Below are 26620 nucleotides of genomic sequence, written 5' to 3' on the forward strand. Positions count from 1 at the left end.
ACCTAAAAATCAACTTTAATCAGATGAAATTGAAGAGTACGATTTTGTAAAATACCTGGAAGAGACGGCGTTCGATTCTGACGGTCAGATTTTCTGCAGCGACCACGGGAAGTTTCTTGCCAAAAGCTCTTTTTTCAACCTCAACAGTAAAATGGTCAAAATGATATTGTAAAAAGTCTTTTTATAGGTTTTTTGGATGAATTTGTTCATTTTTCACCATGGAAAGATGTTTTTCGATGTATTTTTGCCTATCTTAAACAGGTATGAGTAATGTGTTGCTTTTGTGCAGGACAAAGGGACTTAGAGGGAAAATTGTCATTTTTCACGAACCAAAATATCAGAGTCATCTTTTAAGCCCTTTTCTGACTCCTAAAAAATGAAAAGATTGCCGAGCGTTTGTTTTACACTCGTTAAAACAGAATTAAAAGACGGTCCCCTTATAGCTCTTTTCTGACCGTAGAATCAGGAAAAGATTGCCGGGTTTTTGTCGTTTCAAACTCGATACGGAAATAAAACGACGTGTCCTTGATCGCTTTTTACTTTTCAGGTCAGTGACACTAATTATGAAAGTACTCCTTGGTCGCAAGATCAAGCGGTTCCCCCAGGTATTATTTTAAACTTTTTTCGGGCTTGAGGGACACAAATCTACGAAAAAGTTCAACTTGGAGTCTTCTTAAGTTTTTCAGACTCTCTAAAATTGAAAAACGCCGAGTTTCTCCTATACTGGGCTCGTTAAACATTTCACAGTAAAGGACCTGTTCAATTACAAACAGGAACGAACCACTCCTTCCTAGGGTTCGAATCAAAACTAGGTTGGACTCGTCCGAAGGATGAGCTTATAATCAAGCATATGTTATCCTCCTCAAGCTTGTTAAAAATAAAGAGGTACTTGCCAGAAATGGTGGGGGAAAAGAGAGAAGAATGAACCTATTTGTTATCTTTTGTCTCAGAAGAAACTTTATTACCACTCTTGAACACGACACTTTTCATTCACCTGGGTTGGGAAATCCTTTACCTCACAGTTGATCAAACCACTTTGAAAGTCTTCAGCCGGGTTCCGGGGATTAACTTTGAGTTATTCAGCACCAAGCCATCTGTCGTGTCGTTATGTGTTCAAGAGGTCTGCAAGCAAAACTTTCATCTGCAAAATACTTGTCATCCATTTGACCATCCCTGAGTCAGTCCTTACAGCAACATTTCTTCAACTTGAACAATGATTTCGTGTTGCGGGCTTGCCTGCAACGGGTCACTTTCTATCGACATCAGCACATTATCTAGAGAGATGACTTAGAAATCGTCAGTACCTTGAAGTCTGCATGCATCAATGGCAGGTTTCTCGCCTTTGACGTCAGTTTACATCATTGACTTTCGATCGAAGGATTCCGTGAAATGTTCGACATCAACTCATTCATTCACATCTCATGGATTGTACTGAGTACTTTGAGAACCATTGACATTACTGGTGGTCTCTCTCACGCTTGTTAACAGTTTTCATCATCGACTGGTAATCAAGTGGTTTCTACCATGTTCGACATCAACTCATTTATTCGCATGGCTAGAATCGTACCAATTCGAGAAGTAGAAATGAAGACCCTGGATCTAGTTTCCACCATCCAGGCTGCGAGGAGTTTTGTATTCATTATCTAAGTAGACTAATCATAAACAGATGGCTGCGCCCATACTGTGTCTACAAAAGTCTATGATTATGATGTACTGCAAGATCATTCCTGTATCAGAGTAGTTAGTCTGTTAGTTAAAATTTTAATCTGAGTATGGGAATGCCTACCTCAGTGATGATATAATCTTATACATGTATTTTGTGTTGAAAATTGCAGGTTCTAACCAGGCTCTCCACGAGATAATCCTTGAAATGATAAAGCGCTTCACCCTTCCTAGATAATACAAAACCCTAATCTACTTCAGGCTTCGCACTTTAGGGGGCAATCTGTTACACTAAAAAATGTCACCATGACTATTTACAGTTAGGATGACTCTATCAACAGTCATGCTACCCTCTTAGGCAAGTCTTATGCGTCTGCTCTCCATGTCAAACTCCAAAAAAGAGAGAAAGTCTTTCTAAATGTATTTATCTCTGGGGACGCAGGTTCTCTCAACCTTACCTGCGGGGACGCACCCAATGTTCACAAAAACTGCGTCTTTGGACGCCCTGTATGTAAAGGTGCAGGTGCGTCCCCCTGAAAAGGTTAAAATGCGCAAGTTTCATCTTTAAAAAGTCACTTGTGGTCATTTCTAGAGCATTCTAGAAGGTTGTTCGACGTGTATTGAGCGCCTCCAGATGGTTCATGCACTCCTACCAAAGAGGAACTTATCCCATCAATAGGGGAGCTATCCCATCCAAAGAGGGGATTATCCCATTGATGGTGGACCTGATTAACTTCCTCTTGAGCACTATAAATACAGGCATTGGGCCAGAAGGAGAAAAGGTTGAAATCTATACATTTCTAAGGGTAAATTCTGCAGGAATTAGGACTCCCATTTAGAAGCTTGTGAGGAGAGATTGACATCTTTGCTTGTTCTATTTGGAAGTGGGTGAGCTTTGTCAAAGTAAAGGAGAACTCTTGATGGACCCTGGGAGGGACTTGCACAACACCAAGGCTCAGGTTGTATTTGTTCCTTTTGTTACCTATTAATGCAAATGAGTCCATTCTTCTCAATAACTTGTTATTTATGAGTTGTTTCATGTACTCCTTGGTCTACGTGTTAAATATGTTTTATTCTATGAGATTATCAAGTGCTATTTAATCGTTTGATTGTTAGTGTATGCAGGTTTCAAAGTGAAGGAGGAGCTCATCCGGATCGGTGGAGCTGGACTGCTACAACAGCGTTGGATTACAGGTAGGATCTAAACACTTGATTTCCCGTATAGTAAATGCATGTTTAGAGAAGGATTGCTCTTGTTTGTCTTGTTTGTCACTAGAGAGTCTTAGGCTCCTAGGGAGGTTGGTTGTGTCTGCACAATCGAATCTTTCTGCCTGACAGTCATGGTGACAAGGCAATGAGCAGATGAGAGGCCAAATAGGATAACCTGAACCCACGGAGGCTAGTGTGAAACAAGATGAGAAATCCTCACCCAGACACGAATGCAGACCAGTGCCATGTTCAAGAGCGACATACTGCCGACACGACAATTATTACAGTTCCATTTTCCCCACCACTTCTGGCAGGTACCCCGATTATTTTTGGATGACAAGCTTGACGGGGATAGCATATGCTTGGAGAGTGTCATTTCGACGATGTCCGATGTCATTAAATTTTAATGAGTCTGACAAAGGAAGAACTTGGCATCTTTTCCTGTTTAGAGAGTCTGAAAAGACAACAGAAAAGAAAACTCCAGGGGGGTCCTTTTTCGTAGAGTTGTGTCTCTCGAGCCCGAAAAAGTATAAAACAATGCTCGAAAGAACCGCCCGACCATTATGATCGAGGAGTACTTTTCGCAAGTAGTGACTTTGACCCGAAAAAGTAAAAAAATGGTCAGAAGTACGTCGTTTTGGAGCCAATAACGAGTTCGAAACGACAAACACCCGGCAATCTTTTTAGTTTAAACGGTCGAAAAAAGAGCTTTAAAGGCGACCGCCTCTCATTTCTTTAACGAGTCGAGAGGGGGACTCGGCAATCTTTTCATCTTTAAACGGTCGAAAAAGAGCTGAAAGCAGAACTCCATTTTTATTCTATCTAACGAGTCAAAAAGGGAAAAATACTCGGCAATCTTTTCATATTTTACAAGTCAGAAAAGAGCTTAAAGGCGACTCGTCCTAGAGGAACGAGTGGTATAAAGGGTAGCAATTGGTTCCGACAATGGTGGAACTGCTCAAGACATGTAATGGTCAAGAAGCTGGCTAATCAAAACCACTCATAAATGCGGTCCCTTAGGAAAGGTAAAACAACCAAGTGAAACCATATGATCGGCCAAAGAGATGGTGGCGATGGAATGAAAACAACCAAGGCTCATCTAGCAGAATTTAGCGGATAAAGATAGCAATCACGAGATGTAAATCGGGTATGGGTTCATTTTTACACAAGCTTGAACCATGGAGAACTCTGCTTGGATTCGGTTTCATTTTTACACAAGCTTGAAACGAAAAACTATGCTTGTTATAAGTTCGCATGCCCCCTAGCATAATGACGCAAATCGAGGTACATGCCCCCCAAGCTTCATTGCATTCAACAAAGTGGATGGAATGAAGGTTCACTTTCGAGATCGATGAAAGACTCGACTTTGTATTTTACGAGATCTTAATCAAAGACGCGATTGGGAAAAGGGGTTGTTTTATTTTTTAATGAGGTTGACACAGTAAAAGAACTATCCTCATAACCCTTGTTTCATTTTTTAACGAGGTTGCCACAAGATCAAAACTATCCTCGGGACGTCTTGTTTCATTTTTTAGCGAGGTTGCCACAAGATCAAAACTATCCTCGGGACGTCTTGTTTCATTTTTTAGCGAGCTTGACACAAGACAAGGAACTATGCTCCATCCAGACTTCATCATAATGAACGGGAAGCGGAGGCCTCCAAGAAAGTGGCTCTGGAGGGAAGGCCGACATCTTGGAAATCAGGACCTAATGCCCCCAGGAAACTATGCACGATGGTGTCATCACTGGGTACGGGCACGGGGTAGGTGGCCACGTAGTTGATTTGCGGTGAGGCAGACGCAACTGGTGGATGAAAGCCAGGAGGGAAGGACGAGTGCGTCGGAGGGGCTTGTGGACGAACGAACGATAATTGATCGAACATCACTATTCTTCCATCGTGTGGAAAACAAACCACACGGAAAAGTGAATAGACAAGGGCTCCCATGGCATACACATAATCACGACCAAGGAGAAGACTGAAGTCCAAAGAACCTTGGGTAACTGAGATGTCTATATAGACAGTCTTGCCCCCCAAAGTAATAGGAAACTTTGGAAGGATCCCTAATGGCTGACTCGTTCCTTCGTCAAATGCGGTGAGATGCGGTGCGACAGGTACAAGCGATGGGGAACCCAAAGCTCGCCAAGTAGTAACGGGCATAAGACTAACCGATGCTCCTTCATCTAACACAGTGCCAGGCAGCGCCTTATTGCAGGCATAGGCGGTGACCCAGAAAGGCACATGGGATGGAAGGGGAGGGGTAGTCAAACGACTCCAATCAAAGGAAATGACCGAACTACTTGGTGGGGGAACCATATGGTCGCCCCCTTGTTCAGAAAGAACCGAATCTGAATTCTCTGGAGAGGTTGGGATGGGAAAACCATTATCAGGCTCCGGAGAATTTGATGAGACGAGAAGAACATGGGAATTTTGCTCTTCCGAAACAGAGTGATCGAGAGGAGGTGAACTCGAATCAACACCCTTTCCGACCGACGACGGGTCTGGAACAGGCTGGGGACAGCCGGGTTCGGGAAGAGGGGCCTGGACAAGAGAGGAATCTGAAGCAATCTCTTTGTCAGCAGGGACGCGATCTGCAGTTGCAGAAAGACGTTGATAACCAGCGGGAAATTGGTTTGAAGGAGCTGTAAGACTTTCCAAGACAACGGAGGCTTTATCCATTAGTGGACAAAGGTGAAGGGGATGATTGCCTTCACAAAGTTTACAGGGGATTCGAATCTTCCCTGTCTCCTTACCATTCCCAACTGATGAGGTAGCATCGCCATGATCTTCAGCGGATGATGAAGGGCGGGCCGGATCGTGTGACCAGACTTCTAATACCCGGGGAATGCCAGGACAATCACGAAGAAGATGGTCTTCCTTGCATAATCGACAAGGAAACTTAACCTTCCGCGGAGGAGCAGAAGGTGGCCCTACCTCAGGTGTAGTGGAGGGGATAGCTGGATTTGAGGGGGGGACAGCGCGTGTAAGCTCTCCCTTAGGGGACTTCTTCTTCTTGGTCTTCTTCTTCTTCTTCTTAGCCACCTGGTTACTCGCATCGAGAGTTTCACCAGGCGAAGTACAAGAGGAAGACGTAGAAGTAGGCGTCGAAGGGGAGAGATCCACCTTAGGATCAACATGATGTTGTTCAGGTGGAGGGACTGATGGACTAACAGCCGATACGGTAGGGACCAAAGAGGTTGAAAACAACCAAACAGGCAACCCAACAGTTAACCCTGGTAGGGACAACGTTGCCATATACGGAGCACCAACGTTCCCAAGAGGAGGGAAATGACCTGGATTCCCATCAGGAGGGGAACCTGGGTTAGTGAACCTCGGAAAAGTTGCCATTGCAAACGAAAAGAAACCTACTCAAGCTAACGCACACAAGATCTAACCAGGAAATGTTATCGTAGCCAAATGAATTTTAAGACGCACAAACACAACTTGACCTTTTCTTGTTTTAAGAGTCAAGAAAAGGACAAAAGATGACTCTAGTCTCCTTCGAATGTTTAATGAGCACGAAGTGACAAGACACTCACTGGCACCTTTTCTTTTAGGGAGTCTGAAAAGGATCAAAAGTGACTACTCTGGAGACTCTAGGCAAAGGGTTTACCAGGCAATCCGTAAAACTGCTTATACACCTTGGCAATCATATGAGAACCAAGGACTTTATGTACTGCAGTCAATCTTCCCGAATGCTGTGTTCGGTGCGTTACGGTTCGCAAGGCGGCAGACTCGGCTTCCTAGGGATCAAGGTCGATAACCTAGTGGGGTCTCCCCTATATACGCGACGGTACTTGGGAGCTGAAATCCGTGCTAGACCACTATCGAGTCACAAGAGGAGGAATCACCCAACCGTAATGTGAAACAACAGTGACTAGGTTTAACGACGCCGGAGCACGTCTCTAGCCTAGACCTCTGAAATATGAGCATTATGTTCCAATGCATTTTTAAGTTCATTCAGTTTATTTTATGGTTGATCTTGAGTTAAGTTTCAGTTTCAGGTCCTACCATATGATCTCTCACAATTGCCTAGATGCAAACTACATGCCAAAGGATACCATTTCGTTCGATGAATTCTAACTATGAGAGGGTTAAGAGTTTTCAATCAAACAAAATGAACACAATCAACCAAACAACCTAATGCAGCTAATGGCAACGAAATAAAACTTTTCCTTTTGAGAACACAAATCAATAAAATGCTCTTTTTCCCATTAACTATTGAACGCAAAAGGTACTAGTTTGATTTCTTTTCCAATGACACAATGCACCTACAATGAATTTTGAGAGACAGCAACACCGAGTAAAAAGGAATAAAATCACTCAATGAAAAACACGACAAAAGTCCCAAAACACTACAACAGTTCTCCAAATCAAAGGAAAACAAAGGCTTGAAGAGGCTATGTGATCTAAGCCTAACAAGGTGGAATGAAAACCAAGCAAGAAGGAAAGTTCTCGCAAAAGCAAAGTCAAGTAACAAACGGATCTTTGTGAACAAGCAACTAAACAAAGCCAATCCAACGAAAACGGGATGGTAATACCAGGTCACAAGACACAAAAACGAGGTCTGCCCAACAAGACTTCCCAAAGCAAGTTCTTCAATATTCAGACAATGAAAAACAAGTGATAAACCAGGTGAGAAGAACAAGGAATAGTCAAACCAACAGGCCCAGGAGGAAGAATTGAAAAAATTCAATTCTACAGGTGTCAGCGCGGGTGGTACACAGCAACTGTGTGCTGATCAGAGACCACGCGTAGCAACAATGCGCTGTCAGCGCGGAAGGACACGGGTTATCCGCGCTGGTTCGATTTCAGAACCGTCGCGACTGTTTAATGAGAAAGCGCGATGACCGCGAGACTCAAGAAACAGGCAAGCGATGTCAGCGCGACTGTTTCAATTAAAAACACGCTGAGGCTAAAAAACAAGGAGAATCAAGCTAAAAACTCCCAAACCAGGGCAAGGGTTCTTCAAACAATTAAAGCACTTCCCAGATTGAACCAGGAAATCCAAAAACAACAGACTAATCCCCAAACTTCAAAGAGAGAGCAATCAAACAGACTCAAGAAAAGAATGAATGACAAGGGACCAAGGCCAGCTCCCCAGCGGAGTCGCCAAATTGTTACGGAGGTAAATCCTCTCTGCGGACAGAGACGATCCCTACTAGCCCAGACCGGGTCTAGTAACAATCACACAATGCTACTATGCAAGTTCCTAATTGCAAGTAAACGGTAGGCAAAGAAGACCTACTTGAATTCCAATGCTTATGTTTGATGAAGAAGCCCTGTCCTCGCTCCTTCGCTTTGGCCGGTCACGATCCTTCACGATCCTTGTGAATAGATACGTGCACACACGAAGAGAGATACAAATACAAGCGTGAAATCTAATAAAAGCAATTATACATCAGTCAGAAAGGACATAATTCACATTAATCATCATAAGGACAAATGAGAATGGAACCATAATAGTAGTCATCTATTATTAATCATCAATAACAGAGAAGAGTACAACCAATGTTCTGACGTCGAATCCTTCTCAAGAGGGTCCAGCCAGCAAGTCTCTTAAGCATTCACCTTTAGAGATAGATTTTCCAAGACAAACTCTCTCTCACACAAGCCACACTTTACAACCTTCCTTAAGCTTTACAACAATCCCACACTTGTCACACCAACTACCTATCAAATGCACACTAGCAGCAATCCAAGCACTATCAACTCCACACAATCCAAACTAAAAACTAGCTGCTCATGGCAATGGTAGAGGCATAAATAGGAGAAGGAGTCTCCATAGAGGGTAAGAGGATGAGCTTATCTCCAAGGAAGGTGGCTCAAATGACGAACATACATGCCATAGAAGGGAGGGCTATACTAACAAGGCCAACAACCAGGTCTGGAGTCATCTGGAAGGTTGGCTGTTAGAACAAATTCGCCCAAACAGGATCAGCGCGGGTGCATAACTGGACTGGAGCGCTGACATCGCACCTTAATAACGGAGCAGGATGTGTCAGCACGACTTAATACAAGCATAGGATGCGCTGGCTCATGAAATTTGACCAGCGCGGAAAACCCGTGTGCTTCCGCGCTGGCAGCGCATCAGTTGCACTATCAGCCGCCAGTCAGCGCAGATATTTTAATAACAGTCGCGCTGATGAAATAAACTTTGGCAAAGTGGGTCATTTGGCCAATTTTGAGAGCATGGGCTTGATTATTTTGAACCCCTGACACAGTAGGGAGACTGACAGGGAGACAGTGACAAATTACTGTGTAAGAAAGGCCGCCATATTCAAGACACCTCTAGAGCCAGAGGAAACTGTGCAGCTCGACTGGTCGCGGCACCTGAGCCAGGCCCTCGAATGCTATAATTTCCAAGTAGAAGATGATGAGGATGATCCACGAAATGTCAATATTTTGGAATCAGAGGGGAGCCGGGAGGTGTGCAGACCTGAAATCAAAGATCCAGATATCATGGCGCCATTGAAAATGAAACAAGTTAATATTGGAACAGAAGAAGAGACGAAGTATGCAATGCTTGGGGACTATTGGGATGACGCCACGGTGGAGAAGGTTGTCAAATTGCTTCGGGAATATTGAGATTTGTTCCCAATGAAGATCATGGAGCTAAAAGGGATCCTAGGAGACTTAGGAATGATGAAGATAACGTTGAAGCCAGACGTGAAACCGGTGAAGCAGCGACCCTACCAATTGAATCCAAAATATAAAGCAAAGTTCCGCGGAGAATTGGACAAGATGTTGGCAGCAGGAATCATTGAACCAATCGAGGAGTCTGACTAGGTAAGTCCAATGGTTGTGCAGGATAAGAAAAAGAAGGGCGAGGTTTGCATCTGCGTGGATCTCAGGAATCTCAATGATACCTACATCAACGATCCGTTTCCAACACTGTTTACAGAGGAGGTGCTGGAAAATGTGGGGGGGCATGAAGCCTACTCCTTCACGGATGGGTTCTCAGGATACCACCAGATCAAGATCGCGCCAGAGGACAGGAGTAAGACAACGTTCACCACTGAATGGGGTTGCTTTTAGTACACAGTGATTCCCTTCAGACTGAAGAATGCACCAATAATATTTTCACGAATAATAGTCGCGACATTCAAAGAATTTATCCACAAGTTCTTAGAAGTTTATCTTGATGATTGGACCGTGTTTGGACTAGTTAAGAAGCACGTAGCAAGCTTATGGTTGATGCTAGATACTTGCCGTCGACACTAGATAGCACTAAACCTAAAGAAATGTACTTTCCTTGTCCCATTCGGGAACCTGCTGGGCCATGTGGTCTGTAAGCAAGGCCTAATGGTGGATCCAGCAAAGATCACTGTCATACTCAACTTGCAAGCACCGCGAAGTGTCAAACAATTACATGCCACACTGGGACACACTGGTTACTATCAGAAGTTCATCAAAAGCTATGCTCAGATCACGGCTCCGATGGAACAATTGTTGAAGAAGGATGCTACTTATTGCTAGAATGAGGAATGCAACAAAATTCTGGAGACGCTTAAGGAGAAGATGGCATCAGCCCCTATATTGGTCTTTTCAAAATGGGACGTCGAATTTCATGTGCATGTTGACGCGTCATGTATCGCATTGGGGGTGGTACTTACTCAACCAGGAGCGGAGGGAATTGACCACTCGATTGCATTTGCAAGTCACCGATTTTTAAAAGCTGAGAAGAATTACTCCATTACTGAGCGTGAGGGATTAGCGATGGTATACGCGCTTCAAAAATTCCACCACTATCTGCTTGAAGGTCACTTTAAGATGTATATTGATCACTCAGCGTTAAAATACCTAGTGAACAAACCTGTGTTGGGGGGGTGCATTTGTAGATGGTCACTGTTATTCCAGGAGTATGATTTTGAGGTTGTCGTAAAGCTAAGACGTCTAAACGCAAGTCCCGATCACATGTCCCGAATTGAGACCGACGAAGAACCCACAAATCTAGAGGATGGACTCCCGGATGCACAGCTATATGCGGTGTGTGTAGCGGATGGTCACTTTGAGGATATAATCCACTTATTAACTACAAGAACCATGCCACAGGGATATTCTATTCAGCAGAAGAAGGAATTAGTGATACACGCAACAGAATTCACCGTGATTGCAGGACACCTCTACAAAATGGGCAACGATGAAATATTGCGTAGATATGTCCCGAAGTTTGAGCGAGGGCAGATCCTAGCTGAAGAACATGGGGGGGGGGTTGCTTGCAGACATTATGTGGGTCACACTACAACCCAGAAGGTTCTTCATGCTAGATTATGGTGGCCTACTTTGCATCAGGATTCGAAAGCATACTGTCGAGCCTGCGATGTATGTCAACAGACGGGGAAACCATCACGGAGAGATGAAATGACGCTCCAGCCATAGATGACGCTAAAACCCTTCAAAAAGTGGGAATTTGACTTCGTATGACCTATCGAGCCGCAAGGGAAAATGGGTGCGTGCTATATCATCACCGCGACAGATTATTTGACCCGATGGGCTGAGGCAGTCGGTTAAGGATTCCACAGCTGCAACAGCTGCGAAGTTTTTGTTCGAGAACGTACTGACAAGGTTTGGAAGTCCCAAAATTCTCATGAGTGATTAGGGAATGCGTTTTCTTAATGAATCAATCAGCGCCTTCACTGAGGAATTCCAAATATATCACCAACAGAGTACACCGTACCACCCGCAAGCGAATGGGACCTTTGAGGCATTCAACAAAATCTTGGAGACAACGTTGACCAAGGTCTATAATGCGTAACGAAATGACTGGGACTTGCGCATCCCTGCTGTGCTATAGGCATACCGAACCATGTGCAAGAAGTTGACAGGCTAGACACCTTTTCGGTTAGTCTATGGCAAGGAGGTCGTTATGCCTATGGAATATATTGTGCCTAGTCTGTGGATCATAACAATCACAAGTATGGTAGACTGCGGGGCTTTGGAGGAAAGGCTTGCGCAACTTGAAGAACTGGAGGAGGAACGATTTTTGGCTGTTTTCCATCAGCAAGTACAGACACAGCTCGAAAAAGCGTGGCATGATCGCCATATCAAGGTGCGCATGTTCAAGGAGAATGATCTAGTATTGCTATACGACAGTAAATTCGAGAAATTCCCTGGCAAACTCTGAATGCATTGGTTGGGACCCTATGTCGTTAAAGAAGTTACCAATGGGGGCGCGGTTCAGCTTGCCAAACTCCACGGGGACCCCTTCTTAGGCCAAGTGAATGGCAGTCGCCTAAAGCTCTATACGGGCGGGTTAGTTGCTTGACTAATCGTTCAAGGGACAGTCTCACCGCTCCAGCCAATTGAAAGAGAGCACAGGACGGTAAAGCAGTCTGGAAGAAAGAGGCGCGAATGCCAGGATACATGTCGATCTGGCCCATCATCAAGATTGCAGTCACGTAGTCGGAAGTATGCTGCTGCGTTACTCCAAGCAAAGGTGACCATTCATGTCACTATTCATGATAAGATGTCTACATTTTGGCGAAAGGGAGCGGGCGGCGGGAAATTAAGAGAAGGAATACAAGCTAGATATGGCACGAGCTGCCACAGAAGTTACACGAGGACGCTGGAACAGGCGGGAATCAGGGAATTTGAAATTCGAATTGCTTATAGATCACCAAGGGGCATCCATCGGGCAATTTACAATTTCGTAAAGCGTATGCTGAGTATTGATATGGAGCCATTTATTATCTTTGCACAAGGAGTAAGCCCGAGGGTGGTGATATGGCCGATGGAGCAGTAGGACTATCTAAGGAGCATGGTGTTGACAGCCACGGGCGTTCCATAGCCTGCAGCCTCAACAATAGCGGATGTACCGGAAAAGGGGAGACACGAAGTAGAATTGGTCTGGATGCCATCGCCCCGCTCACGGGCAGGTCGGCAAACTACAATAGTTCAGCAAAAGGAGGGAAAAACAGAGACCACGGGTAGGAATGAAGTTACTAAGGCGTCTCTAAAAGACCTTAAGGAGTGGGATCTCACGGATAGCAGCAACAGTATTGTAAAATTGCAACACAAGATGCAACAGATAGTGCGAAGAGCAGATATGAAGGTTGGAAGTGGCTGCGGTGGTACAAGGAGGTCTCGTATGCGGCTCCCCCGCTTGAGCTCAAACCCTATGAGGGGGTGTCCTGTGTTAACCGAGCAGAGCAGAATGAGCATCATCGGTCACAAGAAGTGGTAAAAACACTGAAGCGGGAGCAGGGAAAATTTTAAGAACCCCCCCCAAATTTATAAATATAATAATTGGGCGAATCTCCATGGTATATAGGAAAAATGGAAGGCGATTTTATCAATAATATAATATGTATATATAATTTTCTGGCGAATCTCTCACCAGGCATGGCGAATATTTTACTCAATTATAAAATCTTGTAAGAACTTGGCAAGTCTTTCACTAAATAATAAAACTTTGTAAAGTCCTAGTGAATTTTAGCATTGTGAACTCTTAGAGAATTTTTTGAAGAAGTATAAAACCATATATGATAAGAGCCACATGGTGGCAATATCACTATCTTTTTTCACATTTCCACGACATGGAACTTGTCTATAAAATTATAAAAAAACCAACCAGGAACAGGAACAACTCAAATGCTTTGTGAGAGCTAGTCTAGAAAAAAGAAACAAATAACATGTCGGCAGAATTGTTCATCGGTGAGCCGCTATTTCGTGGGCAATCTGTAAAGGAGCAGTTGGATATCATATTTCCAAATCCGGGAAAGCCTTTCCCATCCCTCACAAGATTTGTTAAAAATGTTGGGTGTCTAGAAGGTGTGGATTTGCTGAAACAAATGTTACAAGTGGATGGAAACAAAAGAATAACAGCTAATGAAGCTTTGCAACATCCATACTTTCAGTCCTACAGGACTATAAACAGCTGCCATAAAGATTAAAAATGGAAGTCAGCTACAAATCTCTTGATGACAACACTATCAAGATAGAGGTCGATGCTCTCTTAAAGACAGAGCTGCTGGAAATGGAAGCAGGTGCTATGAAGCTGACACTAGTAAAAGATGGGACAGCACAGCTTCCCATAGTGCATCCCACTCTGGGACAATCAGTTTTTTGATGTTTTGCAGATTGGGTTACAGTGTTGCAACTTGTTTTGGATTTGTCACCAACCTGATGTTTTGCTTCTAATTTATTTTCATCTGGTGATAAACAAAGTGTCAATCTTTTCTTAGGATAAAATAGTATTCTTTACAGATATATTAACTTGGCTGAAAAGTCCAGGACAATATGAACAAGACAGCTTCCAGGTTTTTTTGAAGATTTCTCATTTCTCCTATCAATTTACTGCCGGAGGGTTTTCTGTGATTTCTTGCACTTCTGAAATTTAATCAAATTTCTACTTGAAATAAAAGTTCAGAAGAGACTATATCACTAATGCTAAACACACATAATTGAGAAGCCGATATGAAGCATTGTTTTTTTGGGTGTGTTACAACTTTGGTGACCATGCAGCTCAGTCATTGCATGTTCAGTTTGTAACTCCACCTTGAAAGAGTGAAATGTGTGGTGTAGGATAAGAAGCTCTCTGTTAAGGCGCAATTGTTTTTCCCCAAAATTCTAATATCTAGATTCTGTCCTGTTCATGTCTGTGTCAGGTGATGTTTCTTTTCATGTGCATGTGTTTAGTCAGATATAAAATACTCAAGTTCTCACCAGCCTGGGCTACAGTGGCCATTCTGATGATCTATTTCATACTCATTGCATTTTTCTAATAAAATGACATTATATTCATTTAAATTATGTGATTGAAATAGGGATACAAGAGCTTATTTGTATTTGAAGGTCTATAAGGCAGAGTATAAGCTCACACCAATCCTTGTTATTCTCTGCAAGAGAAAATCAGTTTCTATTTCACTCCTCAATAACACTGACTAAATCTCAGTTTGAAAATCTGTTAAATTAAGAAGACTAAATCCCAGTTTGAAAATCAGTTAAATTTAGATGAAATTACTCATTCAAAATCATTTGGATGAGGAAATTGTCAAATAATTGTAAGTTGTCGTCTTAGAGAACATGAAGGGAGCACATTCGTCATATTCTACCAACTGCAACATACCTACCTTCAATGCACTCTCTGTAAGGACCATAACGGGAGCAAATGTGGACCCATGTACAAATTTTTAATGCCTCAGGGTTTGTTTCGTCCTGTGACTACTAGGTTCGTTAGTCCTTCACATAACTCTCGAACAAAATGAATCCAAGAGTGGAATATAGACTCTTTACACGCAATTTATTTTCTAGAAAGTCTATACAGAGAAATGAAAGTTGCAAGTATAAGAATTATGCTTCAAATATGAATTTTCTTGTGTAGTGAGCTATACCAAGGGTATGCTTTTGCAAAGTTTTATAACAGAAAAATTTGTCAAGAGGAATTTATTAAGGAAATCTCTTGTTAGAAATGAAATCCAGTTGAGTTGAGATAAAGTCCATAGTTACAAAGAAGTATTGTTGTGGAAAGCAATTCCACTATGACATTCCTGTACATTTTAATACAATATAAAAGGAAATTGATGTGATTTCCAAGCTACTTGAATCCATTGAACACAAAGAGAATCAGTTGAGAACTGATGAATGAACATGGAAATCGATGTAATTCCTAAGCTACTTGAATCCATTTTGAACACAGAGAGAATCAATTGAGAACTGATGAATGAACATGAGCTGAAGCAAAAGGACACTATCATTAAGCTAGTCGACCCTGAAATTGAAGAAAATGATCATGTCAAACAAATCTACTAGCAGTGTACTAATAACGGTAAAATCGACTTGCAAGAAGAAAGTAACTTAAATACCACATTTGTTGGAAAATGAAATCAATCAAAAAATGTTCTAACCAGAGATGAAGTTGATTCAAATGAAAGAAGTTCAAATCAGGGTGAGGTGAACCCAATAAATGAGATGTCGATAATCCCAGGAAAAATCAACTAGCAACAATGAAGGAAATCGATTGAAAATAATTAGTTAATTCCATTGTTAAGATTTCAACTTGGATATCATTTGTTGCCCAGGTACATTCTCTTGGAGAAATCGACCTGCATGTTTTTTTTCTAGTTTAGACTAACCTAAGTACCCACGGGGGATTTGAACCGATGACCTATCGCAAGGAGTGCCTTAACATCGCACCCATTCACCGTCAATCCAAAGCCCCGTGGGCAATCGACCTGCATGTTAGGATGTAAATAAGTTCCAATTAAACAGAACTTTTTTATTTGAGGGGAATTGAGGTCCAAAAGAGCAGAGTTCTTGGCAGAGGAACAATATAACTGCAAACACCCATTCAATATCTATGACTGTAGATTGAAGTTCTGCAACCTTGGAAGCACTATTGAGTACTTAACCAGAGATGTAGAATCATTGGTAATTTATTAGATTTGATATGCAATACAATGCTTGATTCGCCTTGATTCCCATTTATTTTGTTTAATTTCTACATACTGATTCCTACTGATACCGTTCCAACTGCTTGAAACAATAACATTTTCAAAAGGTCTCTTTCACTCCCACTTCAATTAGAACAATACCCCTTTCTCTACTACATTCATGCACATATGCTTACATTCCCAATTCTGCAGATTGGTTTTCATGAAATTAACCAATACTTGTTTTGCATCTAACGAATTCACATAACTAAACAAAGCACTGAAAATATCACCAAAACTGAGTGGCCTATCTAGTATTACAAGAAGATTTATTCAAAAGAAACAAGAAGTTATTTTAAACTACCCTAGACATCTCATTGTCAGTACAGCATGCAGGACTTTTTCTGCCTGCCAGTTTTTGACTTCCGTGAAGTCTTACATTGAAGATCTAATCAAAAGATCGCTGCAAAACTTTAAAGGGGTGTAAAACCCCCAGCATTCAAATGCTTTGATGGCCAGAGCATGAGCCCAACTCAAAGTTTAATCTGAGATGTAATCTCTACAAATATAGAATGCAAACAAATGCACTAAAAACCAAAGAAACCTAGTTCACTGGCCCTTTCCTTCTCAAATGTCTCAAAGTACTCTCTTTCAATTCCTTAAGTGCATGCATAAATGGTTGGGACATGACAAGACAAATAAATAAAGGGAGAGGAAAATTAGATAAAATGAAACACCCAAACTCAAAAATAAGACCATTACCAAGGCAGGTGGAGGATGATAAACCATTGGGGTCTGCATTTGCTCACAGGGATGGCTTCAAGTAGGGATTTCACCAGCACTAACTTATCCCCCTTGATGATAACCATCTATTACACCATATTGACATCTCCTTTTCAACCTTAGAAACCATCCACACCCATTATATTTTTTTGCAGTCACTGAATTTAAATAAAGACATAGCGCTGCGATTACAATTGAGCTAAGGACAATTCCACTCAAATGTATCTTCTACTCTAGAAACATTAATTATATCTTTTGTTATATTTGAATCAACAATGATTGTCCAACCTGTTCATAGTTTCAGTTCCTCTGTTACACTTCTAGTGAACATCAATTTAACTATTTTAGAAATATTGAAGCGCTGTGTGAACAGTATTTGATTGCATTAATGGCTTCCAATGAGCGTAGAAATTCATTTGGGCTTACATGGGCCTAAGCAGTGGGATTATTCATACAACGACCAGGACACAGCACAGAAAAACAAGTTTGTGGTCTTGACCAGATTAGCAGATTATAACAACTAACAAGAAGATGAAATGTGCGGCGTCTGCTGGGGCCAAAATGGTGAAGGAAGGGACTTCGGCTGGTATCCGTTGGGCCAAACATCAATACTACAAAAATGCCCAGAACTGAAATGGTAGTCAGTGTCCAAAATTAGCAGAAGAAATGAGTGTGGGAAGGGCATATATGTGATCTATTTTGCTTCTGTTGTATTCTAGAGCAGACTTATATTGTATTAATTTTTGGGCTAAAGTTTTGAGTATATTAAATGACTGAACCATGTAGAACCATTGACTTGACTTTACATATATGGTTGTAAGGCCTCCTGGTTTTAGTCATCCATTAAAACAGGGGATATTTGTGCACTAAATGTTCACTCCATGCTTTATTTTTCTGCTGAAAAAATATTTGAATCAACAATAACCTCACAATCATGTTCAAAAGGCCTCTCATTGTCATGCTTATTTGAACTAAGCACTAATCCAGCATTGTAGGCTTCCTATCATTTCCTTGATTTTAGTCTCTACTTCAAAGCAAGATCATTCTAAAGCTACATTTATAAAAAATGATCTATTATTATTTTTTTGAGTAAAGGTTCGCCTTTTCATTATGCCATCAATCATTCACAACTGATTTGACCTTGCATTATTGATTTTCCCGATGGGAAAACAGACCAATAACACAAGTTTATGAAGGCAAAGTAACCCCAAAGCATAGAAGTTGGGATCTTTCTAATCATGGGCATTACTGCAAGGCAGCCAACCGCCATCAGAGATTGCAACAAATTACTCAATTGTTGTTCTTTCACCTCAACAGGAAGCAGGCCATCCACGTCCTTGTCAACATTAAAAATTGATTCATCAACTGGGCATCCATATTCCCAGTACTTGCGGCCAACTGAATTGTGGTCTCTTTCAATTCCTTAAGTGCCTGCATAAATGGTTGGGACATGACAAGACAAATAAATAAAGGGAGAGGAAAATTAGATAAAATGAAACACCCAAACTCAAAAATAAGACCATTACCAAGGCAGGTGGAGGCTGATAAACCATTGGGGTCTGCATTTGCTCATAGGCTTCTTGCATGTTTCTGTATAATTGCCCTAAGGTTGAATTTTTCTGCATACTTTTCCAGATTGTTGTCACTAACTTGCTAAGCACCAACTGTAACAAAAGTACTTGTAAGTTACTCGTCTATAAAATGTCTGAATTGTGTCTTTTCCCTGAGAAGCTGCAATTGATAATTCCAATATATTAGTACCTGATGTTTGAGGGTAGCTAAGCCTTTCATGTGCATTGGAGATTCAGGAATAACACCATTTGAAGGAGGTATGCCAACAATACCACATAAAATAGTCTGTCACAATAAAAGGAAAATTTATGAATCCACTAGAGATTTTTTATGGAGGTGAAAACAAAGAATGAAGAGTTAGATCAAGATGTCTTCAGGAGAGCAAAAGCTCTTCCAGAATAGGGTAGCCAGTGATAGTTGAACCTAAACATGAACCCTGACAAAAATTACAACATAGTTCTAAATAATATATATTTACTGTGGTAATGGGCCTTGACACAATCTCTGCAATAATGGCCCTGCTTGATACAACATCATTTTTCAAGGGTTTTTTGTGAAGTTTCCTTTAAACTTTTCTATGCAGACTTCTTCCCTTTCTTCTTAGTGATTTCAGTGTAAGTGCTCGGTATACACTCTTTTAAGTGAATCTGTTCCAGCAATGTTCTTTCTGCAGTAACATTCCACCAAGAAAGTTAGCCAATTTATCAGTGGCATTCACACTGGTCACAAATGGCTGAAACATTTTTTTCAACCATTGGAACAGTGGCACTACGAACTTTAGGATCAATTCTATCATCAACTGCTCCAAATTGATCTTGCACATCCTGAATACGTATCGTATAAACAGTGATATACACAACCAATCATTTAAAATGCATACAGTCATTTCCTAGAATAGAGAATCCTTGTTCTGTTAGAGAATCCTAGTCCAAATCTTACAAGAACTAATCAAACTTCTAATTTGAGGACCAATATGATCTGCAATAGTAAAACTTATAATGCACTGCACATCTTCATTGTGCGCCAAAAGCTTTACTAATTCTTTAGCAACAGTGCAATTTGTCTTCTTACCCTCCACAAGTCTTTGACTTTTCACAACATTGTGTCTAGTTGAAGCCATGATTTCTTAACCGCCTCTCCTTGTGGATCTTCTCTTTGATTATGGCGTATTATCTCATTGAAACACTGGAATGCTGGATTGATACGGGCCTCAAGACTCACTTTCAGTCTTGCTCCTGCCAGCATGCGACGAGGGATTAGAACCAAGTTGCAGATTGTCTATCAAAAAACAGGTGTGATGGGCCAGGGAGCTCATGGTATCAACTTTTTGATGGAAGGTGCTACCTTGGAGACATATCTTTTACTAGTTTTATTCAGACCAATGGACAGCTTATATGATGTTGTTTTTTTATAAACTTCAGGTGAAATATATGTAATGTATATTTTTTTATTTTCAATATGAAAAAGTAGATGATTTTCTTCTAAGGCAAAAAAATATCAGTTTTCTTAGAAGAAAAATGAAAAAACAAAACACACGTTATTCACAGGGACACCTAGCATTCACTGAAGGCAAACCATCAATGAATTGACAGAAAATTCTCAAGCCTCTTCTACAGGAAGTTCGTAGAATATGGAGAAATCTCCAATGGGAATTCGATCAGCAATTTCAAACCTAAAACTGCTTCTCAAAACATAAGAAATTATTTCACAAATTTGAAACTTACTGACTCATCACTTGCATAAAGCGCATAACATTACTGCTCTGCCTCTCATCCAGCGGCTGTGTACACAACCATCGGAATTTAGAGAGTATTCCACAACAAAGGGTAAATAAGATGAAATCCACACAGTCAGATACCTTGAACCCCAATTCCATAAAGTACATATTTCAGTGCAAAGGATGCTTACCCTTCTGCAAGCCTGCACAATATCAGACTCCAAGCCTTGTATATTGCAGCGCACTTCCTGCCATACCCACAATGGTTCCAACAGTGTAAACAGAATAATCAGAATGAAAACAGGGTTGGAAACCCCATGAAAAAAGAAACGAAAGCAGTGGATTATTTAAATTACCTGGCTAAAATACCGTTGAAGTAAACTTTCTTTGACAATTCCACACATGCCATAAAAGTAAAGCAAATTCATCATCACCTGCAAAAACACGATCAGCATGAGGCTAATATCTATCATGAGGCTAATGTCCAGGTGCATCAATATGATAGATACAGAAATTGTGAAAGAATAACGAAGCAGCCTCAGGGAAGAAGAACAACCCTTGAAAGCATGACATGTCTGTTCAAGAAACAAATAGATGCCGGACCAGTTAGTAACGACAAATAATTTAGTATACAAATTACACGGTTAATCACAAGGTTCTGTCAATCAATTGATTTTATTAATTTACAAAACTTCAAAATTCTTATTCCATCAATGTAATGTATTGCTGTGGAAGAAAAAGAAGATGTTACAATAACCACAGAAATGGCATCAGCCCATCAACATATTTCCACTCATTGCTTGCCAGATTAGCAAAAACTTGTTGGTGTGAAATACTGCTTTAAAGAAGTAAGTTCAATAATTTCACTCATTAGCCCAGAATGCACATTGCATGTCTGAATGCATTAACAGTATCGTTGAAGAGAAAAGGAAACACCAAGAGGGCGGCAATCAATAAAAGCAAATGATTTCATAAATGGAAAAAAATGCAAGAGACACTTGCGAAAATGAGGTGTCATCAAGAGTTTGCTACACCAGGATGCTATCAGGGCAAACTACAAAGTGATTTTGAGCATGCTGATTGAACAAATACAATATAGTCTAAGATTCACTCCATGTCCACCATGATAGGAAATTTGAGGAATTAATCAAACCTGAAATCGGCATAGAGATGTATTGGAATTCCACACATGCCATAAAAGTAAAGCAAATTCATCATCACCTGCAAAAACAAGATCAGCATGAGGCTAATATCTATCATGAGGCTAATGTCCAGGTGCATCAATATGATAGATACAGAAATTGTGAAAGAATAACGAAGCAGCCTCAGGGAAGAAGAACAACCCTTGAAAGCATGACATGTCTGTTCAAGAAACAAATAGATGCCGGACCAGTTAGTAACGACAAATAATTTAGTATACAAATTACACGGTTAATCACAAGGTTCTGTCAATCAATTGATTTTATTAATTTACAAAACTTCAAAATTCTTATTCCATCAATGTAATGTATTGCTGTGGAAGAAAAAGAAGATGTTACAATAACCACAGAAATGGCATCAGCCCATCAACATATTTCCACTCATTGCTTGCCAGATTAGCAAAAACTTGTTGGTGTGAAATACTGCTTTAAAGAAGTAAGTTCAATAATTTCACTCATTAGCCTAGAATGCACATTGCATGTCTGAATGCATTAACAGTATCGTTGAAGAGAAAAGGAAACACCAAGAGGGCGGCAATCAATAAAAGCAAATGATTTCATAAATGGAAAAAAATGCAAGAGACACTTGCGAAAATGAGGTGTCATCAAGAGTTTGCTACACCAGGATGCTATCAGGGCAAACTACAAAGTGATTTTGAGCATGCTGATTGAACAAATACAATATAGTCTAAGATTCACTCCATGTCCACCATGATAGGAAATTTGAGGAATTAATCAAACCTGAAATCGGCATAGAGATGTATTGGAATTCCACACATGCCATAAAAGTAAAGCAAATTCATCATCACCTGCAAAAACACGATCAGCATGAGGCTAATATCTATCATGAGGCTAATGTCCAGGTGCATCAATATGATAGATACAGAAATTGTGAAAGAATAACGAAGCAGCCTCAGGGAAGAAGAACAACCCTTGAAAGCATGACATGTCTGTTCAAGAAACAAATAGATGCTGGACCAGTTAGTAACGACAAATAATTTAGTATACAAATTACACGGTTAATCACAAGGTTTTGTCAATCAATTGATTTTATTAATTTACAAAACTTCAAAATTCTTATTCCATCAATGTAATGTATTGCTGTGGAAGAAAAAGAAGATGTTACAATAACCACAGAAATGACATCAGCCCATCAACATATTTCCACTCATTGCTTGCCAGATTAGCAAAAACTTGTTGGTGTGAAATACTGCTTTAAAGAAGTAAGTTCAATAATTTCACTCATTAGCCCAGAATGCACATTGCATGTCTGAATGCATTAACAGTATCGTTGAAGAGAAAAGGAAACACCAAGAGGGCGGCAATCAATAAAAGCAAATGATTTCATAAATGGAAAAAAATGCAAGAGACACTTGCGAAAATGAGGTGTCATCAAGAGTTTGCTACACCAGGATGCTATCAGGGCAAACTACAAAGTGATTTTGAGCATGCTGATTGAACAAATACAATATAGTCTAAGATTCACTCCATGTCCACCATGATAGGAAATTTGAGGAATTAATCAAACCTGAAATCGGCATAGAGATGTATTGGAATTCCACACATGCCATAAAAGTAAAGCAAATTCATCATCACCTGCAAAAACACGATCAGCATGAGGCTAATATCTATCATGAGGCTAATGTCCAGGTGCATCAATATGATAGATACAGAAATTGTGAAAGAATAACGAAGCAGCCTCAGGGAAGAAGAACAACCCTTGAAAGCATGACATGTCTGTTCAAGAAACAAATAGATGCCGGACCAGTTAGTAACGACAAATAATTTAGTATACAAATTACACGGTTAATCACAAGGTTCTGTCAATCAATTGATTTTATTAATTTACAAAACTTCAAAATTCTTATTCCATCAATGTAATGTATTGCTGTGGAAGAAAAAGAAGATGTTACAATAACCACAGAAATGGCATCAGCCCATCAACATATTTCCACTCATTGCTTGCCAGATTAGCAAAAACTTGTTGGTGTGAAATACTGCTTTAAAGAAGTAAGTTCAATAATTTCACTCATTAGCCCAGAATGCACATTGCATGTCTGAATGCATTAACAGTATCGTTGAAGAGAAAAGGAAACACCAAGAGGGCGGCAATCAATAAAAGCAAATGATTTCATAAATGGAAAAAAATGCAAGAGACACTTGCGAAAATGAGGTGTCATCAAGAGTTTGCTACACCAGGATGCTATCAGGGCAAACTACAAAGTGATTTTGAGCATGCTGATTGAACAAATACAATATAGTCTAAGATTCACTCCATGTCCACCATGATAGGAAATTTGAGGAATTAATCAAACCTGAAATCGGCATAGAGATGTATTGGAATTCCACACATGCCATAAAATTAAAGCAAATTCATCATCACCTGCAAAAACACGATCAGCATGAGGCTAATATCTATCATGAGGCTAATGTCCAGGTGCATCAATATGATAGATACAGAAATTGTGAAAGAATAACGAAGCAGCCTCAGGGAAGAAGAACAACCCTTGAAAGCATGACATGTCTGTTCAAGAAACAAATAGATGCCGGACCAGTTAGTAACGACAAATAATTTAGTATACAAATTACACGGTTAATCACAAGGTTCTGTCAATCAATTGATTTTATTAATTTACAAAACTTCAAAATTCTTATTCCATCAATGTAATGTATTGCTGTGGAAGAAAAAGAAGATGTTACAATAACCACAGAAATGGCATCAACCCATCAACATATTTCTACTCATTGCTTGCCAGATTAGCAAAAACTTGTTGGTGTGAAATACTGCTTTAAAGAAGTAAGTTCAATAATTTCACTCATTAGCCCAGAATGCACAAAAACTTGTTGGTGTGAAATACTGCTTTAAAGAAGTAAGTTCAATAATTTCACTCATTAGCCCAGAATGCACATTGCATGTCTGAATGCATTAACAGTATCGTTGAAGAGAAAAGGAAACACCAAGAGGGCGGCAATCAATAAAAGCAAATGATTTCATAAATGGAAAAAAATGCAAGAGACACTTGCGAAAATGAGGTGTCATCAAGAGTTTGCTACACCAGGATGCTATCAGGGCAAACTACAAAGTGATTTTGAGCATGCTGATTGAACAAATACAATATAGTCTAAGATTCACTCCATGTCCACCATGATAGGAAATTTGAGGAATTAATCAAACCTGAAATCGGCATAGAGATGGTGGGCATGGAAATGTATCGAGATCGTAAGTTGATCACCAATATACAAATGATGATCCCTGTTTACAGAGTCATTTTTTCGAATGCAACAGAACATATGGAAATTTCATCATTGCTTCAGATTATCTCAAATAATAGAATAGAAGCTACCATGACAAATGCCCACGGTGGGCTCAATAACTTATACAGGGCTACCAGCAAAGCACAACCATCATGCAAATTGCGCAAACATTGCCTTTGCATGAAATGACTGACGTAATCAATCTGCAAGACGCTAAGAATCATGTCAATAAGATACAGAGATGAAACTCACAGTTCAAGGCAACATCCGAATAAGTAACAAGGGCAGGCTTCTCCTGGTCTCCGCATACAAAAACAGAGATTGGCCCATGGCTAGTCTGCACAACATGCTCCTGCATTCAAAGTCACACCATTACAATAATGTAAGCCAAGACACATTTGCAGGCAAAACGGTTCAAAAGTTAAAAGAAACCCCCAAGTGGCAATGCTGGTCTGACACACAACAAAGCCAAACCCATAAAAGGCATTCACAGACAAAATTTAGGACACCCAGCACAATGTCTCGCAATTTTCCTCAATGCCTGTACATAATCTCTACAGAACCAAATATGAAGGTGAATGCAAACTGAGATCCAATTAGCAGGGCATTTTTATCTCAATGAAAAACCTGCACAGTGCATTTACCTGCCCACCCCAAGGAATCATTTCGACATCCACAGAAACAGAGCCGCTGGAGCCATATACACCAAAACAGCGGGCTGAATCCGTTACACCAAAACAGCGGGCTGAATCCGTCAAAACAGGGAGCCGCCCTCCATTTGAAAACAAATTAAGCTCCGCCCTCCATTTCAAAACAAATCTAACATCCCAGGACCAAATCGACCCTCACAAACCACTCCCGGGACTAAATCGACCCTCACAAACCACTCCCAAACCAGAAAACCCAAACTGTAAATCAAAAATGGCGATTTTGCTCTCCCAAACCAGGAGCAAATATCAAAATGGGGGCGATTTTGATCAAATACGATTCCGCAAATATCAAAATGGGGCGATTTTGATCAAATTCGATTCGGTTAGTTTATCCGCCCTGGGCTAAAATAAAAAAATAAATTAATTTTTAAATAAAATATGGGCTAATTATATAAAAAAAAAATTTATTATTTTATTTAAAAATTCGCCCTATTAAAATATAAAAAGTCTTAAATTTCGCCTTTGGGCTATTATTCGCCCCTAAAATTAACCTTGAGCGGGAGCCAGACGAAGCATTGTAGGAGACAAAAAAGAAGTAGTAGGACGACGAGCATCACTCAGAGGGATGTGAACTGCGAAGCCATGACAACGCATCTTGCCGCACCAACGGGTGACTCGGGACGAGCCACGATGATTGTGTTGCGGGACTGTTGGGTAGCGGAGGTCCCGCATAACAGTTTTGGGTCTGATAACCTAGAAAATAGGATAAAAATATTGTAAACCTTTGAAATATGCGCAACGTGAAGTGTAAAAGGTCGAGTCAAAGGGTTGTCCGCCCGAAAAATAATATAAAATAATAGGAAGTAAGTCGGTCCACGGACCATAGGTAGGTATAAATAGAGTGCGACTCTATGGGAAAGACAATTCTTTTTGAGTATGTTTTTGGATCTGAATGGTAATGGATTCTTAAGAAATGAAAGCGTCTGTGAGTCCGAGTCGGGTAGTGGATAGAGGCTCTGCAATTATGTGTGTAGAGGCCTAAAGAGTCCGCAGCTGTGTGCACGGACCCCTGCAGCTGAGTGCGTAGGGTGGATCTGGATGTATTGGGGATAAAGTGGAAATAAAGATAAGTTTCTTCTGATAATTCTGTGTCAAATCTAAATTATCGTGAATCTTCCCGTTTATATGGTTAATAAGACTAT

At 40.5% G+C, this 26620-nt stretch overlaps 2 protein-coding genes across 3 annotated transcripts; both read right to left on the reverse strand.

Annotated features, from left to right (window-relative positions):
• Nucleotides 1–17714: 17714 nt before the first annotated feature.
• LOC149170643 (protein NDL1-like) lies at nucleotides 17715–22267 on the reverse strand. Its single transcript, XM_089425668.1, has 10 exons — nucleotides 22255–22267; nucleotides 21468–21535; nucleotides 20671–20748; nucleotides 20506–20562; nucleotides 20322–20377; nucleotides 19669–19832; nucleotides 19076–19264; nucleotides 18787–18882; nucleotides 18552–18689; nucleotides 17715–18456 (listed from the first exon to the last, which is right to left on the reverse strand). Exons 1-6 carry the CDS (start codon nucleotides 22265–22267, stop codon nucleotides 19808–19810), a joined length of 297 nt encoding a protein of 98 aa, XP_089281794.1. The 3' UTR covers nucleotides 17715–18456; nucleotides 18552–18689; nucleotides 18787–18882; nucleotides 19076–19264; nucleotides 19669–19807.
• A 400-nt stretch (nucleotides 22268–22667) lies between these two features.
• LOC149170644 (protein NDL3-like) lies at nucleotides 22668–25755 on the reverse strand. Of its 2 annotated transcripts, none has more exons than XM_089423957.1 (3): nucleotides 25413–25755; nucleotides 25021–25120; nucleotides 22668–23109 (listed from the first exon to the last, which is right to left on the reverse strand). In XM_089423957.1, the coding sequence occupies exons 1-3, from the start codon at nucleotides 25431–25433 to the stop codon at nucleotides 23036–23038; spliced, it is 195 nt and encodes a 64-aa protein (XP_089280083.1). In that variant the 5' UTR covers nucleotides 25434–25755; the 3' UTR covers nucleotides 22668–23035. The 2 variants fall into 2 exon arrangements, with proteins under 2 accessions (XP_089280083.1, XP_089280082.1); XM_089423956.1 differs by lacking the exon at nucleotides 22668–23109 and adding an exon at nucleotides 23921–24037 and having other exon boundaries at nucleotides 25413–25706.
• Nucleotides 25756–26620: the final 865 nt, after the last annotated feature.

Source organism: Pinus tabuliformis, chromosome 4_2 (assembly GCF_031772625.1).
Source record: "Pinus tabuliformis cultivar Carrire ecotype Pingquan chromosome 4_2, CPIR1, whole genome shotgun sequence".
Taxonomy (NCBI): Eukaryota; Viridiplantae; Streptophyta; class Pinopsida; order Pinales; family Pinaceae; genus Pinus; species Pinus tabuliformis.